The sequence below is a fragment of the Rhinopithecus bieti genome, unplaced genomic scaffold, assembly GCF_001698545.2.
Source record: "Rhinopithecus bieti isolate Rb0 unplaced genomic scaffold, ASM169854v2 scaffold_1017, whole genome shotgun sequence".
In the NCBI taxonomy this organism is placed as follows: Eukaryota; Metazoa; Chordata; class Mammalia; order Primates; family Cercopithecidae; genus Rhinopithecus; species Rhinopithecus bieti.
The window spans coordinates 6591542-6607700 of NW_016803657.1; the positions used below are offsets into that span (position 1 = coordinate 6591542).

Sequence of the window (16159 nt, forward strand, 5' to 3'; positions counted from 1 at the left end):
CTGATTTCTAGAAATGTAAAACATCGAATTCATTTAAGGTTTGTGCGCTTTGGTGTGGACGTTTTACCCTAGTAAACGTTAAACACTGGCAGTAGGCTTTCCATAGACTACCTGTCACCGGTTTTCCTTTGCCAATCTTCAACCTGCAGCTCCAGGTGCACTCACCGCACTCCACCGACTCCCATCCACTGCTCACCATCCACCAACTCCCATCTCTTCATCCTCTGCACCAGGTGCTCTCAGACATCACTGGGCGCCCTAGGGCATCTCAAAGTCATATGTGGAGCTCCTGCAGGAAGCCTTGCCTCCCTCCCTCCTCCTTCCTTCCATCCAGGTGTCTTCTCGGGGCTTATCCCTTCAAGGTCTAACCTTGACGCACTCTATCTACGGAACACCCACCCAGATTCCCACCCCCTACCCTATTCCCCAGAACCTTCAGCAGTACTAGCACAGATACGACTCAATCATCGCTTGTCCACTGAATGACTGACTTGGCACAAATTTCCTCGTCCTTTTCTGCCCCAGACAGACACCCCACAAACATGAAGTTATCCTTGATTTTTTCCATTTTCTTCCTCCTTCCTGCAAATTCCTCAATCACAGGTCTTGCAAATCCTACCTCTAAATGGTTACTGAATCTGCCTACTTTCGGGGCAACCTCCCTTCCCTGGATCACAACTGCACCAGCCTCCTTTCTCCCTCCGGAGCTTCCCAATTCTTTCTCTCCCCTGTGGCCAGAGGTCAGTTCCCCCCGTGGGGTGCATTTAAGCCACAGGAAGCCGATCACTGTCCTAGGCCCGCCCCTCCCCACCCCTTGGTCTGGACACCCTGTGGGCTCATCTTAGGCCACAGTCCCGGAAGCTTTCCTCCTCCGGTTGGACCCCCGCCCAGGTCAGGCTGTGACAGCGTTTATCATGACGCTGGCATGTCGCCCTGTGTCCCCCTGCCGTCTGCAGGGTGGCAAACATCGCCAGGGCGCAGCACATCCTGGGCATCCAACACATCTGTTAGAATGAACAGAAACTTCCCCTCTCTGAGACTGTGGCCTCATCTGTAAACTAAAGTTCCCGAGATCCCATGAATACCGTGGGGATTGAATAAGGGATTTTTTTTGTTTTGTTTTAAGCAGCAGGAACAGCGGCGGGATGGGTGCTCAATAAATAGGAGCTCAAAAAAATCCCCAAAACTGCCCAGAGCCGCAGCTATTCCTTGCAAACTGTTGTTCGCTGCTGGGCTCAGCCCACAAGTGGCGGAGTTTGTGTCAGATTTTCAGGTCGTACTTAGCATAGGGACTCCCGCACCACAGAACTGTTTACGAAACAGAAACCAGAACTGGGGCAGTGACACATCGGGCCAGCGATACCCTCTCCCAAGGCCCCAGTCGCCCAATATCCGCCGGAATAGTTTCCGGGGTCGAAGGGCGCCGGCGTTCCAGAGTGCAGAGGTTCCAGGGTCGCCAAACTCCACAGCTCCCAGGCGCCGACCCGGACCCCCAGCCAGGGCACCTACGCCCCGCCCCAGGGGCTCCACGCCAAAGCCCATTGGTCGGCAACCTGTCCCTCCTGTCCATGTGATGCGGCACGTGACGCAGCTACGTAAGGCCGCTGCGCTCACGTGATGCGGTCCCGGACGTTGACCGGGCTGCGGGGCTGTGGGGCTGCTGTGCTGCAGCTCGTGGAGTTTTAGCGGTTCGTACGCGCCTGGTAGCGGTGGCGGCGGCGGCGGCGCCGCGATGTTCTCGGCAGGAGCGGAGAGTTTGCTCCACCAGGCCAGGTGCAGGGCAGCTGCGGCCCCGGTCCTCCTTTCTGCACCTCTCCCTAGGGGCACACGGGGGTGGGTCTCACGGGACAGGGGGGCCGGGGCTCCCGCCTTGCAGGAACCCGACTGGACCCGCCCTCGAGACTTGGGGATCGGAGGCAACACGGCGGCCAGGCGTGGGGTGAGGAGGTCGGGGAGGATCACGGTGGGTCTCCGGATGAGGTGACACCTGAGCAGAGTGTTGGTGAGCGAAACTAAGTGGGGTGGGACCCGGTCGACAGTTTAGTCAAAGGCTTGGCGGTGAGAACCCCGCGTCTGGCAGGAAACCGAGCATCCAGGAGCTTTCGTTGCTTCACAGTCAAGAATACAAAGTCACAGAGAGCCCGGAGGGCTGCTTAGGAGTATGGCTGTGTGCCAGGCTGGGCAGCTGGAGGCCATCCGAGGGCTTTGGGGAACCGTGGGAGGGTTTTGTGACTTAGAAAGATCGCTCTTGGCGCGGATGTATTTGCTAGGCTGAGAAATCACCTACCAGGCTGGTTCCAGGCTGCTTTCAGGCTGTCTCTGGGCTCCCACTAAGGAGTGGGTAGCCCCTTCCTCACCAACTAGCCAGTCATGGGGGAAAACAGTGTAGGCGAGGACTGAAAAGACTCACGGTCCACCAAACAGGCAAAGACTTCATACCGCATGTTTAAAAGAAGAAAATGCTGACCGGGCGCGGTGGCTCACGCCTGTAATCCCAGCATTTTGGGAGGCCGAGGCGGGCGGATCACCTGAGGTGAGGAGTTCGAGACCAGCCTGCCAAGCAGGAGGAAATCACATCTCTACTAAAAATACAAAATTAGCCGGGCGTGGAGGCGGGCGCCTGTAATCCCAGCTACTCGGTAGGCTGAGGCAGGAGAATTGCTTGAACCGGGGAGGCGGAGGTTACAGTGACACGAGATTGTTCCACTGCACTCCAGCCTAGGGAACAGGGAAACTCCGTCTCAGTTAAAAAAAAAGAAAAAAAACAGTGTCAGAACTACAGCCCCTTGGTAAACGTAAACAAACTTGGTGAGGCGGGAGGCCGAGGCAGGAGAATTACATGAATCCAGGAGACAGAGGCTGCAGTGAGCCAAGATCGTGCCACTGCACTCCAGCCTGGTTGACAGAGCAAGACTCCATGTCAAAACAAACAAGCAAACCTGGATTCAGCGCTAGACCAATTGGTGGGAAAGATTCGGTTGGTTGAAAGTGCTGTGATTATAGTGAGTGAGGTCTTGAAGACAGGACAAAAGTCTCTGATCAAAATAACCCTTAAAATTCCACTCATTAGGAAGGGGGTTGGTGAATATGCAGCACCATCTCCCAGCAGCTCAACACAGGCAACCTTCCCTTCAATCCTGGACAGATATGCCATTCATGTGGATGTAGGGACTGTATGAAAATGAAAAATACTGGCATCTCAGCATGCAACATGTTCATCCCAAGGTCCTTGCCAAGAGACAAGGAAAAACACTCACTGAGAACTTCATCCCAGTCACATTCTGCTCCAGGTCATAAACTTGCGACATGAAAGACAAAATGAATAGCCCTCGCTAGATATTTATTTATTTATTTATTTATTTATTTATTTATTTATTTATTTATTTTGAGACAGTCTCCCTCTGTGGCATAGGCTGGAGTTCAATGGCACAATCTCAGCTCACTGCAACCTCCGCCTCCGGGGTTCAAGCAATTCTCCTGCCTCAGCCTACCAAGTAGCTGGGATTACAGGTACCCGCCACCACTCCTGGCTGATTTTTTTGTAACTTCAGTAGAGATGGGGTTTTGCCACGTTGTCCAGGCTGGTCTCAAATTCCTGAACTCGGCCTCTCAAAGTGCTGGGATTACAGGCATGAGCCACCACACCCGGTCGAGCTACCACTATTTAAATACCTGTTTCTCCGCCTCCCTGGGTCGGTGGGCAGGCATTTTTGAGGATAGAGTGCGGTTGAATTTTCCTACGTAACATACATGAGTTCTGCAGTTGCCCTCTTAGGGTTTCAAGAAGGCTAGTAATCTATCAGGACTTACCAATTTTCACAATATACTTAAGCCTGTGATTTCTGGTGATGTTTTAAAATAAATGACTATAGTTTGAAGGTTAAGGTTTGGAGCAGACCAGGCACAGTGACTAGCCCACGCCTGTAATCCGAACACTTTGGGAGGCTGAGTTAGGAGGATCGCTTGAGGCCAGGACTTTGAGACCAGCCTGGACAACATAGTGAGACCTGTCTCTACAAAACAGAATTTTTAAAAACTTAGCCAGGTGTGGTGGCACGCACCCGTAGTCACAGCTACTCAGGAGGCTGAGACAGGAGGATCACTTGAGCCAAGGAGGTTGAGGCTGCAACGAGCTATGATCATGCCACTGCACTCCAGCTCAGGTGACAGAGGGAGACCCTGTCTCTAAGGAAAGCCAAAAAGATTTGGAGTGAACTTGAGTTTCTCTGTAAATGTGTCAGAGATACGGAAAGCAAGCATGGAAAAAGTGATTGAAGATGGCTCTGTAAGGTGAAGGATAAATGGAGAAAGCGGGAAGCGAGTGAAGGATGGGGGCATGGAGGGGTGCCCATCAAAGTCAGGGGTTTCCAGGAGGAAGAGCCGCAGACTGGAAGGTCAGGAGCTAGTGGGGCGTGTTTCAGGCAGAGGGTCCGTGTGAAGGGGGAGAAGCAAGAAAAACAGGACGTGGAGGCTGGAGAAGGAAGGCGGGGCCGGGGTCTTGTAGGCAGCGTTAGGGTCTGTAGGAGTTTGGATTTGAAAGCAGTGAGTAGTGATGGAAGAGTTTGGATCGGTTGGCTTTTAGAGAGAAGCTTGGGATTTGGAGAATATGCTGAAGGGAATTAAATCGGGGTGAGGGGTTCCACCTTTCTGGGAAAGATTCTCCGTTGTGTGTGTGTGTGTGTGTGTGTGTGTATACATATATATGTATACGTACATATGTATGCGTACATATGTGTGTATATATATATAGAGAGAGAGAGATAGAGTCTTACTATGTCACCCAGGCTGGAGTGCAGTGGCACAATCTCAGCTCACTGCAGCCTGATCTAGCTCAAGCAGTTCTCCCACCTCAGCCTTTCAAGTAGCTGGGACTACACCATGCCCAGTGAATTTTTTTTTATTCCTTTTTTTGTTTGTTTTTGAGACGGAGTTTCACTCTTGTTGCCCAAGCTGGGGTGCAATGGCATGATCTCAGCTCACTGCAACCTCCACCTCCCGGGTTCAAGCGATTCTTCTGCCTCCGCCTCCCGAGTAGCTGGGATTACAGGTGTGTGCCACCACACCTGGCTATTTTTTTGTATTTTTAGTAGAAACAGGGTTTCTCCATGTTGTCCAGACTGGTCTCAAACTCCTGACATCAGGTGATCCGCCCGCCTCGTTCTCCCAAAGTGCTGGAGTTACAGGTGTGAGCCACTGTGTCCGGCTGAATTTTTTTTATTCTTTTGTAGAGATGGGGTATCACTGTTTAGCCATGGATGGTCTCAGACTTCCGGGCCCAAGTGAGCCTCCCAACTCAGCATCCCAAAGTGCCGCGATTATAGGTGGCCTGGGGAGGGCACAGCCATGTAGGGGGCCCTTCTCAGGGAGTGCCCAGAGTCCCCTGGCACGGCAGCCCCTTTGCCCATTATGGGTTCTTTCTTTTAGACTGGGATAGAAACCTAAAAACAGGCTTTCATTTGGGACTTTATTCAGCATCTTACCTGTGGCTTACTAGAGAGATTTTTAAATTAAGCCAATTAGTTAATCGAGTAAAAAATTATAATGGGTTTACCTTACAATATGTCATAACATTTGTTCTTTAATATATAAGATTTTATTCTCAGGCCAAGTGCAGTGGCTCACGCCTGTAATCCCAGCACTTTGGGAGGCCGAGGCGGGCGGATCATGAGGTCAAGAGTTTGAGACCAGCCTGGCCAACATGGTGAAACCCCGTCTCTACTAAAAATGCAAAAATTAGCTGGGCATAGGCCGGGCGCAGTGGCTCATGCCTGTAATCCCAGCACTTTGGAAGGCCGAGGCGGGCGGATCACGAGGTCGAGATGCAGACCATTCTGGCTAACATGGTGAAACTCTGTCTCTTCTAAAAATGCAAAAAATTAGCTGGGCGTGGTGACCGACGCTTGTAGTCCCAGCTACTCAGGAGGCTGAGGCAGGAGAACGGTGTGAACCCAGGAGGCGGAGCTTGCAGTGAGCCGAGATCGCGCCACTGCACTCCAGCCTGGGCCACAAAGCGAGACTCCATCTGAAAAAAAAAAAAAAAAAATTAGCCAGGAGTGGTGGGCACCTGTAATCCCAGCTACTCGGGAGACTGAGGCAGGAGAATCACTTGAACCCCAGAGGCGGAGGTTGCAGTGAGCCGAGATCGTGGCATTATACTCCAGCCTGGGTGACAGAGCCAGACTCCATCTCAGGGAAAGAAAAAATATATATATATTCTTGTTCCCACAAGTGGAAGGCTTATTGAAGACTTCTTTTGTAAAGCCCCCTATTCTGGAGTAAATTTCCTACTCTTGCATGAGGCCCCTAAAAAGAATCGGTTTTAGTCCTTCTGCCCCTAGAATAGCAAAATCTAAGTGCGTGGGTCTCCGTGACTGAGATTCTTCATAGTGCACTGCAGCGATGGCTCGCGAAATCCCGGGGTGAGAGGAACCAGCTCAGGGAATCAGCGAATTTATCTGGAGAGCCATGAGCGGTGCAGCCGTGTTCCTCCCACACACTCGGCTTCTCTTTTCTGAAGAGGGATTTTCCCTGCTCCAGGAGTTATCCTTTTTTTGGTTCCGAGCAGCGGGTGCTTCTGGGTCCTGAAGTCCTCTTCTTTGTTTAGGGAGATCCAGGACGAGGAGCTGAAGAAGTTCTGTTCCCGGATCAGTAAACTGCTGCAGGCGGAGGACTTGGGGCCGGACACCCTTGACTCCCTGCAGAGGCTCTTCCTCATCATCTCAGCCACGAAGTACAACCGGAGGTGAGTGTGGCCACAGCTCAGGCCGGCTCCTCACGCAGCAGCCCCAAGAGAACCGGGCCCAGGCCCAGCAGGTCGCTGCAGATGATCCTTGGGGGGTTGAGTCATTTGCCCACTTAAACCAGCGCTGAAGGTCCGTCCTCACATAAAACGCTCTGTCCACCGGGCCAGGGGTGCCTGGCCAGGTGCTCTGGGGTGCGGGGTGCTCCTGCCATGGATGTGACGTATCGCTGCCCCCCACGGGCATCTCGCCCTCCAGGCTGGAGAAGACATGCGTAGACCTGCTGCAGGCCACCCTCGGCATGGCCGCGTGTCCCGAGCAGCTCCAGGTGCTTTGCGCCGCCATCCTGCGAGAGATGTCCCCCTCCGACAGCCTCAGCCTGGTCTGGGACCACACCCAGAACAGCCGGCAGCTGAGCCTGGTGGCCTCCGTGCTCTTGGCCCAGGTAGCGCAGCAGTCACCACCCCAGTTGGCCGTCCTGCCCCAGGGGTCTCGGGCCCTCGGGTGCAGCCAGCAGGCCGGCCTATGTCCTGCTGGCTGGACACCAACATGCTACGTGGGCCTGCTGGGCTTGCGTACCCATTCCAGTCAACAGGGCATGCCCCAACCTCCAGTGTGCCAGGCACTCAGCACCGAGATGCGTCTAGAACAAGCAGACACCTGCCGGCTCCGGCGCCCCTGCTTCCTGGCTTCCCTGTTCCTTGGGAAGCAGCCATCCGGTGCTCTCTTGAAGANGCGTGTCCCGTGAAGCTCCAGGTGGTGAGCGCCGCCATCCTGCGAGAGATGTCCCCCTCCGACAGCCTCAGCCTGGTCTGGGACCACACCCAGAACAGCCGGCAGCTGAGCCTGGTGGCCTCCGTGCTCTTGGCCCAGGTAGCGCAGCAGTCACCACCCCAGTTGGCCGTCCTGCCCCAGGGGTCTCGGGCCCTCGGGTGCAGCCAGCAGGCCGGCCTATGTCCTGCTGGCTGGACACCAACATGCTACGTGGGCCTGCTGGGCTTGCGTACCCATTCCAGTCAACAGGGCATGCCCCAACCTCCAGTGTGCCAGGCACTCAGCACCGAGATGCGTCTAGAACAAGCAGACACCTGCCGGCTCCGGCGCCCCTGCTTCCTGGCTTCCCTGTTCCTTGGGAAGCAGCCATCCGGTGCTCTCTTGAAGACTCCATGAGGGTACAGAGCCTGGGCTGCTCTGGTGACATTCCTAGACACGTGTAAGGGTGGCACTGGTGATGCTGATAGAGCAGCAGGCTTCAGCTCCCCGGGCCCCGTTCCAGGAGTTTTCAGACCACAGGATTTGTTGCTGTAAGCGGAGCTCAGTAGAGGTGGTGGAGTGCGGTTTCTCAGATACAGCCTTGAGACAGTGAGTCAGGGGAGGCTGGGCCTCCAGACCTTCTTTTTGGAGTTTTGTTTTGTTTTTTAGAAACAGGATCTCACTCTGCTGCCCATTGTAGAGTGCCATGGCGTGATCAAAGCTCACTGCAGCCTCGGACCTCCCTGGCTCAAGCAATCCTCCCACCTCAGCCTCCTGAGTGGCTGGGATTGTAGGCGTGCATTACCACACCCAGCTCATGTTTGTATTTTTCGTAGGGACCCAGGGTCTCACTGTGTTGCCCAGGCTGGTCTCGAACTTCTGGGTAGCAGCCCTCCCTCCTCGGCCAGGAGTTTTTGCCAAGTCCATGTCCTCCCTCCCTCTGTGTCGTGAGCAGGCCTGGATGCTTGGCGTGGGGATCTAGGGGTTCACAGGCTGTCTGTGGTCATGGGTTGCCCAGGGGTGCAGAGTCTGCTGGAAGGTTGCGGTGGAGCCGGGGTTTTCCCTCCGTTCCCAGCCTGCAGCGTCATGAGCCGCCTCCTGCACTGGGGTGCAGCCTGCGGTTGCTTTAGTTCTGTGTGGGTGAGAGCTTGTGGGCCCCAGCGTACTCAGGGCATCCTGGTTGGTGCCCAGCCCCCTCACCTCACAGAGCCCCTGCAGCCCACCTCCAGGCCTCCGAGATGACCCCGGTAATGCTGTGGTGGCTCCTCGCCTTTGGGACAAGATGACTCCGGCTCTTCTTGTTCATTTCACCAGCCCTTTTCCTCATGCAACTCTCACTTTTTTTTAGTGGAAGATGATCTTGCAAAACTGCTGCCAGGCACCAGCAGTGCACCCTCCGCGAGGCACTTGGCCTCCCAGCCACCAGCCGCCCTCCTCCCTCCCCTGACAGCCCTGCCCCTCTGCTGGGTGTCTCTGGTGCTGCTCAGATGTTTCAGCATCTGGGTGTGCGGAGTGAGGCGGGCAGTTTAAAGACTGGGACTCCACACCGGAGGCCCCGCAGGACGGGGTGTTCTGTGGCTGTGACCAGGCCCATGGTGGCCGCCATTGTGTTTTTAGCATTGAATCAGCCATGCCCCTACCCGGGGCCACTCCACCCTCAGCGATGCAGCTCCCAGGGAAAGAGGCTGGAGGTGGAGCAGGCACCTTGCGGCCCTGGGTGGCCCTGGGTGTGACATCCTCCCTGCCACCTGCTGGGCCGGGGTATCGGGGACTGATGCTTCTCAGGAGTGTCACACAGACTTCCGAAATTGGGGGAGCTGGTCTCCAGCACAGGCCAGTACCCCAGCGCTTGCCCTGTCTGATTTGAAGGGTGACAGAAATGAGGAGGTCAGTGCTGTGGGCCAGGGTGTGCTGCGAGCACTGGAGAGCCGGCAGCCTGAGGGGCCCAGCCTCAGATACCTCCTCCCCATCATGGCCAAGGTCGTGGTCCTCAGCCCGGGCACCCTCCAGGAGGGTACGTGGGGCCCCTCCCAAGAGGCTCTTCGGGGTCTGCCTTCCTGGGGCTTTCCTTGAGGGCCCGTGGTGGGTTGGGAGTGGGGAGTGACTTGGGGGCATGGGGAGGTCCAAGGACCTGGGACGTTGTAGGATTCTGTTTTCTGAGAAAAATCGGCCAGCATCCCAATGGCCCAGGCATCCACAGGATTTAACCTCACCTCCCCATGCCACTCTACCCACTGCAGACCAGGCCACCCTGCTCAGCAAGCGGCTGGTTGACTGGCTGCGCTATGCTAGCCTCCAGCAAGGGCTCCCGCACTCCAGCAGCTTCTTCTCCACGCCCAGGGCCCGGCAGGTGAGCGCGTGAGGCCGGGACTGTTCTGGAACCGTGGGGAACAGAGTCATAGACGACCCCTTCCCGGGAGCTCCTGTGCCCACTGTGGCCAGCCCTGCCTGACAGGTCCCCGTCGGCGCCTGTGCCCACTGTGGCCAGCCCTGCCTGACAGGTCCCTGTCGGCGCCTGCTGTCATTCCGCAGGGTCCAGGACAAGCCTGCCTCTGCTGCGGGAGGCGCTTGGGTCAGGCGGGGCCGCAGCCACCGACCCGTGTGGCTCCGGGGGTCTGCTCGTGGGTTCACTCCCAGGGCCTGCGGAGAGGATGTGCGATGCGCGTCTGCCTGGGGTCAGGTGGGGACGGTGTTTTGATATCACACAGGGCGGGCTGCTGCCCGGGCTCACATTCAGGCAGCTTCCCCTCCATCTCCTGAGGAGCTTGTGCTAAAGGTTGGCGTTTTTCCCAGCCTCGGCCCCTCCACCCACCCCCGCCTGTCCTTCCCGCAGCCGGGCCCCATCACCGAGGTGGACGGGGCAGTGGCCACAGACTTCTTCACGGTGCTCTCCACCGGCCACCGCTTCACGGAGGACCAGTGGCTGAACGTGCAGGCCTTCTCCATGCTGCGGGCGTGGCTGCTGCACAGTGGCCCTGAGGGCCTGGGCATCCTGGACACAGGTGTGCTGGGGGTGGGCCGACGTCAGACAGCGGTGGGAGGCAGGCGCACTGTGGGTTGGGTGCGACGGGGACACAGGCGGAGGTTGGGGGGACACAGGTGTGCCCAGGACGCAGCGGAGGTCGGGGCTGGGCAGTGCAGCCTGCTGACCTGGAGCTAAACCGAGAACACTCCCTGGCCAGCATCGTTGGGGTCCGGGGTCAGCACTGGGGATCCTCTAGACACCTCGTGACCCTCACGCGATGTGCAGAAGTCAGAGCCGCCATTTAAGGCAGGCTCCCTTAAGGTTGCTGGGGTGACGCCGCCGAGCTCCTCCCAGCTGCTCTGTGGACTTGTTGGGGAAGAAGCCTCAGCTACCCTGAAGGGCGGCCATGATGGGGAAGCTGCCGGGTGGGTGGACGTCCCATGACGGTGACGCCTCACGTCCCTGGGGAGGGGCTGTGGCCTGTGCTCTCCTCCTGCTCTTCCAAGCAGGGCAGCGGGCATGTCCCAGCCCGGGAGCCACGCGTCGGCCTGCTGAGCGTTCCCTCCTCCCGCAGATGACAGGTCAGAGCAGGAGGGCTCCACGCTGTCGGTGATCTCCGCCACCTCCTCCTCCGCCGGCCGCCTGCTGCCGCCCCGGGAGCGGCTTCGGGAGGTGGCCTTCGAGTACTGCCAGCGCCTCATTGAGCAGAGTAACCGACGTGAGTCCCCCGCCCAGGCCACTGGCCTCCCCGGGGCTCGGCCCACCTGCTCCGCAAGGCGACCTGAGGCCGCACGTCTTCCCTGAGCTGCTGCTCCAGAGGGGGTTCCCGGGTGGCCGGTTTGGAGCAGGCCCGTTTTTGCTTCTGGGGTCACCCCTGAGTGTTCTTCGGGCTCCACGCCAGTCCCCAGCCTGGCCCTGTCCTGCCTGCGCCCCTCAGCCTCAGTCCCACTCAAGTCCTCCTTAGGGCCTGTCCCACCCCTCTGCTCCTGGTCCTGCCTGGAGCTTCCAGGACACAAGCTGCACGTCATTGGGCTGCTCCGAGGCTGAGACAGAGCCGGCTGACTTTTTCCCCTCCTTCCAGGGGCCCTGAGGAAGGGGGACTCCGACCTGCAGAAAGCTGTAAGTGGCTGGGGATGGGGGGATGGGAGGCGGTGACTTGGCCCTTCTGATGTGGCGCGTGTCCCACAGTGCCTGGTGGAGGCTGTGCTGGTGCTGGACGTGCTGTGCCGGCAGGACCCGTCCTTCCTGTACCGAAGCCTCTCCTGCCTGAAGACCCTGCACGGGCGGGTGCGCGGGGACCCGGCCTCTGTGCGGGTGCTGCTGCCCCTCGCCCGCTTCTTCCTGAGCCACGGTGAGCCCAGGGTGGGGTGGCGCTGACTCTCGGGGCTCTGCACCTGCCTTTAGTTTTAGGATGGGATTTCTTCTTCCCTTTTTTTTTTTTAATTGTGATTGAATAGAGACAGGGGTCTTGCTGTGTTGCCCAGGCTGGTCTGGAACTCCTGGCCTCAAGCGATCCTCCTGCCTTGGTCTCCCAAAGTGCTGGGATTACGGGCATGAGCCACCGTGCCCAGCTCATACTTATTTTTTATGGATCGCTGTGCTAGATGTTGGTAATTTTTAAACTTTTTAAATAGGGAAATAAACAGAAACTCTCTTTACTGAGTCCCTAGCCTGGGAAACCCGAAAGTCTAGGAACCAGTACCTTCCAAAGAATGTGCCATAGTTTGTGTGACTCATGAGCTGACCGTGTTCCTGGGTGAGGAAGACTGAGTGCCGCTTCCCCAGTGTCCCGGTGTAGGACGCCTCGGAGCCCTTGGTGTCCTGGAGAGCAGGCCCAAGACTCGGGCCCTAACCAGCCACAGAGAAGCACGGCCAGAGTGAGGTCAAGACGTGTGCGTCTAGCAGACGTGCACCCCGACGGGCCCTGGTCTTGCAGGGGAGGCAGCTGCAGTGGACTCGGAAGCCGTCTACCAGCACCTGTTCACCAGGATCCCGTTGGAGCAGTTCCACAGCCCCATGCTGGCCTTTGAGTTCGTCCAGTTCTGCAGGGACAACCTCCACCTGTTTGGCGGGCACCTCGGCACCCTCAGATTGAGCTTCCCCAACCTCTTCAAGGTACATCTGGGCGTCCCTGGGTGCCAGGGCAGGGGTGCAAGTGTCTGGGACTCCTCTCCTCTTTTCAGCGGGGTTCAGGGTGAGTCCTGGCTGAGCATAGAGCCCTGTGAGTCCTGGGCCTGGAATGTAGGGTGCAGGGTGGGGGGGGGGTCCGGGGTGCCCATGCAGCATCACGTGAACGATGGTGCCGTCCAATAACTCCCTTGTGGTGGTTTTGGGGAGGGGGTAGTGCCACAAGATGGTGAGTTTGTTCTCACAGCACTGGGGCAGGGCTGCTGGCTGGTTGGATCCCTCCCCCGGGAGCCCTGCCTGGTGCCTTGGGCCATTGGCTGCCATTTGCCTTTTTTTTTTTTTTTTTTTTTGAGATGGAGTCTTGCTCCCATCACCCAGGCTGGAGTGCAGTGGCTCAATCTCAGCTCACTGCAACCCCCGCCTCCTGGGTTCAAGCAATTCTCCTGCCTCAGTCTCCCGAGTAGTTGAGATTACAGGCATCCACCAATATGTCCAGCTAATTTTTGGTATTTTAGTAGAGATGGGGTTTTGCCATGTTGGCCAGGCTGGTCTCGGACTCCTGACCTCAGATGATCTTCTCGCCTTGGCCTCCCAAAGTGCTAGGATTACAGGCATGAGCCACCGCACCCAGCCTGGTGCCATTTGCTTTTGAAATGTCTTTTGCAGCCTCACCTCGCTGTAAGGTCTTTTCAACCCACGTGGGGAATCCTTTTCCTAGAGAAAAACCAGGACAGTGGGAAATTATTGACCTGTTGGTACGAAAGTAGATACAGGCCAGGGGCGGTGGCTCACGCCCGTAATCCCAGCACCTTGGGAGGCCAAGGCAGGAGGATCTTGAGGCCAGGAGTTCAAGACCAGCCTGGGCAACACAGGGAGACCTCTTCTCTACAAAAAATAAACAGCCACACATGGTGGTGTGTGCCTGTAGTCCCAGCTGCTCAGGAGGCTGAGGTGGGAGAATCACTTGAGCCTGGAGGTTGAGGCTGTAGTGAGCTCTGATTGCACCACTGCACTCCAGCCTGGGCGACACAGCAAGACCCTGTCTCAAAAAAATAAAAAGCGGGAGGAGGCAAATGTAGAAGCCCTCCTGGGGACTGCAGGTCTGGGACAGCAGTGGAGCCCTGGCCAGCTGCTCCCTCTGCCGCCCGCTCCACAGCTCCAAGCCCTATCCGAACCACTTCGCTGTGCCCACAGTTCCTGGCCTGGAACAGCCCACCTCTCACCTCCGAGTTTGTGGCACTCCTCCCGGCCCTGGTGGACGCCGGCACGGCCCTGGAGATGCTACATGCGCTGCTGGACCTGCCCTGCTTGACGGCGGTGCTGGACCTGCAGCTCAGGTGGGCCCCTCGCCCTCCGCCAGGGCTGCTTCTCCAGGCAGCTGGTTCCACACACTGGGCCCCCTCCTCACCGCTCCTGACCCTACACCGGGGACCCTCCTCCCTCCCCACCAACACCTGACCAGTCCTCCCCTGCAAAGCCACCTCCAGGACAGGGCGTGTCTTGTCACCCTTGGCCACCCGCCAAGGGCAGCCCCTGCGCCCTGGAGTTCCTCACCTGTCTTCACACACAGGCCTGAAGCCTCCTGTGTCCCCAAGCCCTTCCCAGCACCCGAGGCGCTCTGATGTTAGGGATACCTGCCGTGTGCCTCCTTGATGGGGGTGCCCTTGAGGGCAGGGGCCTCATTCCAGCCTGGCCTTGGGCATCTGTCCACGCAGGTCATTGCCGGCTTCATCCGAGAGGCCACTCTGGGACACCTCTCTCAGGGCCCCCAGCTGCCTGGAAGCCTTCCGGGACCCCAAGTTCCAGGGTCTTTTCCAATACCTGCTGCGCCCCAAGGCCAGTGGCGCCACCGAGAGGTAGGGGGCCCTTGGGCCAGGGGGCCACCAGGGGCTCAGAGAGCCAGGCCACAGCCACTGGGGTGGGGCTCGCTGCTGGGCCCTGGGCTGAGGCCAGGGTGCTTTGTGCGCCAGACAAGGCTGCGTGCCTGACCTGGGGAGCAACTGTCATCACCATTGCAGAGGCCCTGCTTCTGCAACACAGTTCTGCCGGGTGCGGGGCCTGGTCTCAGCTCTCTCTGCTGCCCACATCAACCCTTATAAGCCTGCAGGTCGGCCTTGTGGGTGCTCCATTTTACAGATGGAGAAACCGAGCCTGAGCCCAGAAAGCAGGAGGCCTGGGACCAGCCCACAGGCCTCTTGCCCTCGGCCCACACCAGCCTTTGCCCCGACGGCTCTACTGTCCCGGGTGTGCTGACACCAGGGTTCTCCCCAAACCCAGGGGAGCAGAAGGTCCTGAGAGGCGATGAGCGAGGATGGGAGTGGGCTCAGCTGTGCAAGAGGGAGCAGTGGCAACGTGGCCCCAGCGCCTGGCCCTTGCCTGTGCTCACCAGGTAGGGGAGCGGGCGGCGCTTAAGGCTACGCCTGTGTTCTCAGGTTGGTGCCGCTCTACCAGCTGTTGCAGCCTATGGCCGGCTGCGCCCGCGTGGCCCAGTGTGCCGAGGCCGTGCCCACGCTGCTGCAGACGTTCTTCTCAGCGGTGACCCAGGTGAGCTCGCCACCTGGAGCCCCCCATTCCCATGGGCCTCACTCACAACCGAGGGGCAGGCCAGAGCCGGCACCGTGGGGTCCTCCTGAGCTCTGCAGAAGGCTCATCTCACCACACATGCCATCCACAGCCACTCTGAGGGTCAGGGAGGCACAGGGACATGGCTGCACGGGCCACAGTCCCGGCAGGCCCCGGCCCCGCCCCGCCCCATCCCCTTCATCCCAGCAGGGCCCGGCCCCCGTCCCATCCCCTTCATCCCGGAAGGCCCCAGCCCCCGTCCCAGCAGGCCCTGTCTCCCATCCCCAGGACAGGGCGAGTGAGTGGCCTGGGCGCTGGCGGCACAGCGGGGGCCGGAGCAGTTTGTCCCCCTGCTGCCCCTGATAATTCAACATCTGCATCTGAGGCCAAAATAAAGGCTCCCACAGGCTGGTACCCCGCCCTCCCCAACCGTTGCTGCTTCCCACCTCGGGAGCTCTACAAGCCAGATGCCAGTGCAGGAGAGCCTGGGAGGTGGGCAGGCCAGCAGGGCGCTGGGCACAGGACTGGGTGTCGCCTGGGCGCACCCTTGGCTGAGCAAGACGTGTCCCCAGCCTTGCAGAGCGAGAATTGGCAGAGGAGCTGCGGAACAAGCAACGCCTCTGCCGGGGCACCCGGGTCTGCCCGGGGATTCCCTCCCTGTGCCCGGATGCTGCCAGCTGAGTCTCTGTCCCTGGGTGTTGGGGAAGGCAGTGGATGAGGAGTCTCCAGCCCCTCAGCTGCCCCCCAACCTCACCATGGCTTCATCCCCCACCCTAGGGCCTGCAGTAGGGGTGGGGCTGAGCCTATCTCCCACTCCTTATCTCCAGGTGGCTGACGGGGCCCTGATCAACCAGCTGGCGCTGCTGCTCCTGGGCAGGAGCGACTCACTCTATCCGGCCCCGGGGTACGCGGCCCGTGTACACAGGTGGGTCCCTCCTGCACCACCTCCCCATCCCTGGGCAGGTGCTTCCTGGACCCCTTCCCCTCCCCTTCCCCTTCCCCTCCCCTTCTC

The 16159-nt window shown here is 58.5% G+C and overlaps 1 protein-coding gene across 4 annotated transcripts in view; it reads left to right on the forward strand.

Moving 5' to 3' along the window:
* Positions 1–1593: 1593 nt before the first annotated feature.
* The window catches only part of AP5Z1 (adaptor related protein complex 5 subunit zeta 1), a 16698-nt gene continuing 2132 nt past the window's right edge, over positions 1594–16159 (forward strand). The window contains exons 1-14 of one of the 4 annotated variants that reach the window (XM_017894844.1): positions 1594–1773; positions 6605–6742; positions 6999–7185; positions 9363–9507; positions 9734–9843; positions 10327–10495; positions 11033–11176; positions 11540–11577; positions 11647–11809; positions 12395–12573; positions 13780–13922; positions 14301–14441; positions 15018–15129; positions 15975–16072. In XM_017894844.1, coding sequence (XP_017750333.1) covers positions 1733–1773; positions 6605–6742; positions 6999–7185; positions 9363–9507; positions 9734–9843; positions 10327–10495; positions 11033–11176; positions 11540–11577; positions 11647–11809; positions 12395–12573; positions 13780–13922; positions 14301–14441; positions 15018–15129; positions 15975–16072 — 1808 coding nt within the window. In that variant the 5' untranslated portion in view covers positions 1594–1732. Of the gene's footprint in view, positions 1774–1807; positions 2003–6604; positions 6743–6998; positions 7186–7510; positions 7614–9362; positions 9508–9733; positions 9844–10326; positions 10496–11032; positions 11177–11539; positions 11578–11646; positions 11810–12394; positions 12574–13779; positions 13923–14300; positions 14442–15017; positions 15130–15974; positions 16073–16159 lie in introns of those variants that run through there. The other 3 variants (XM_017894851.1, XM_017894855.1, XM_017894864.1) reach the window with 3 other exon arrangements.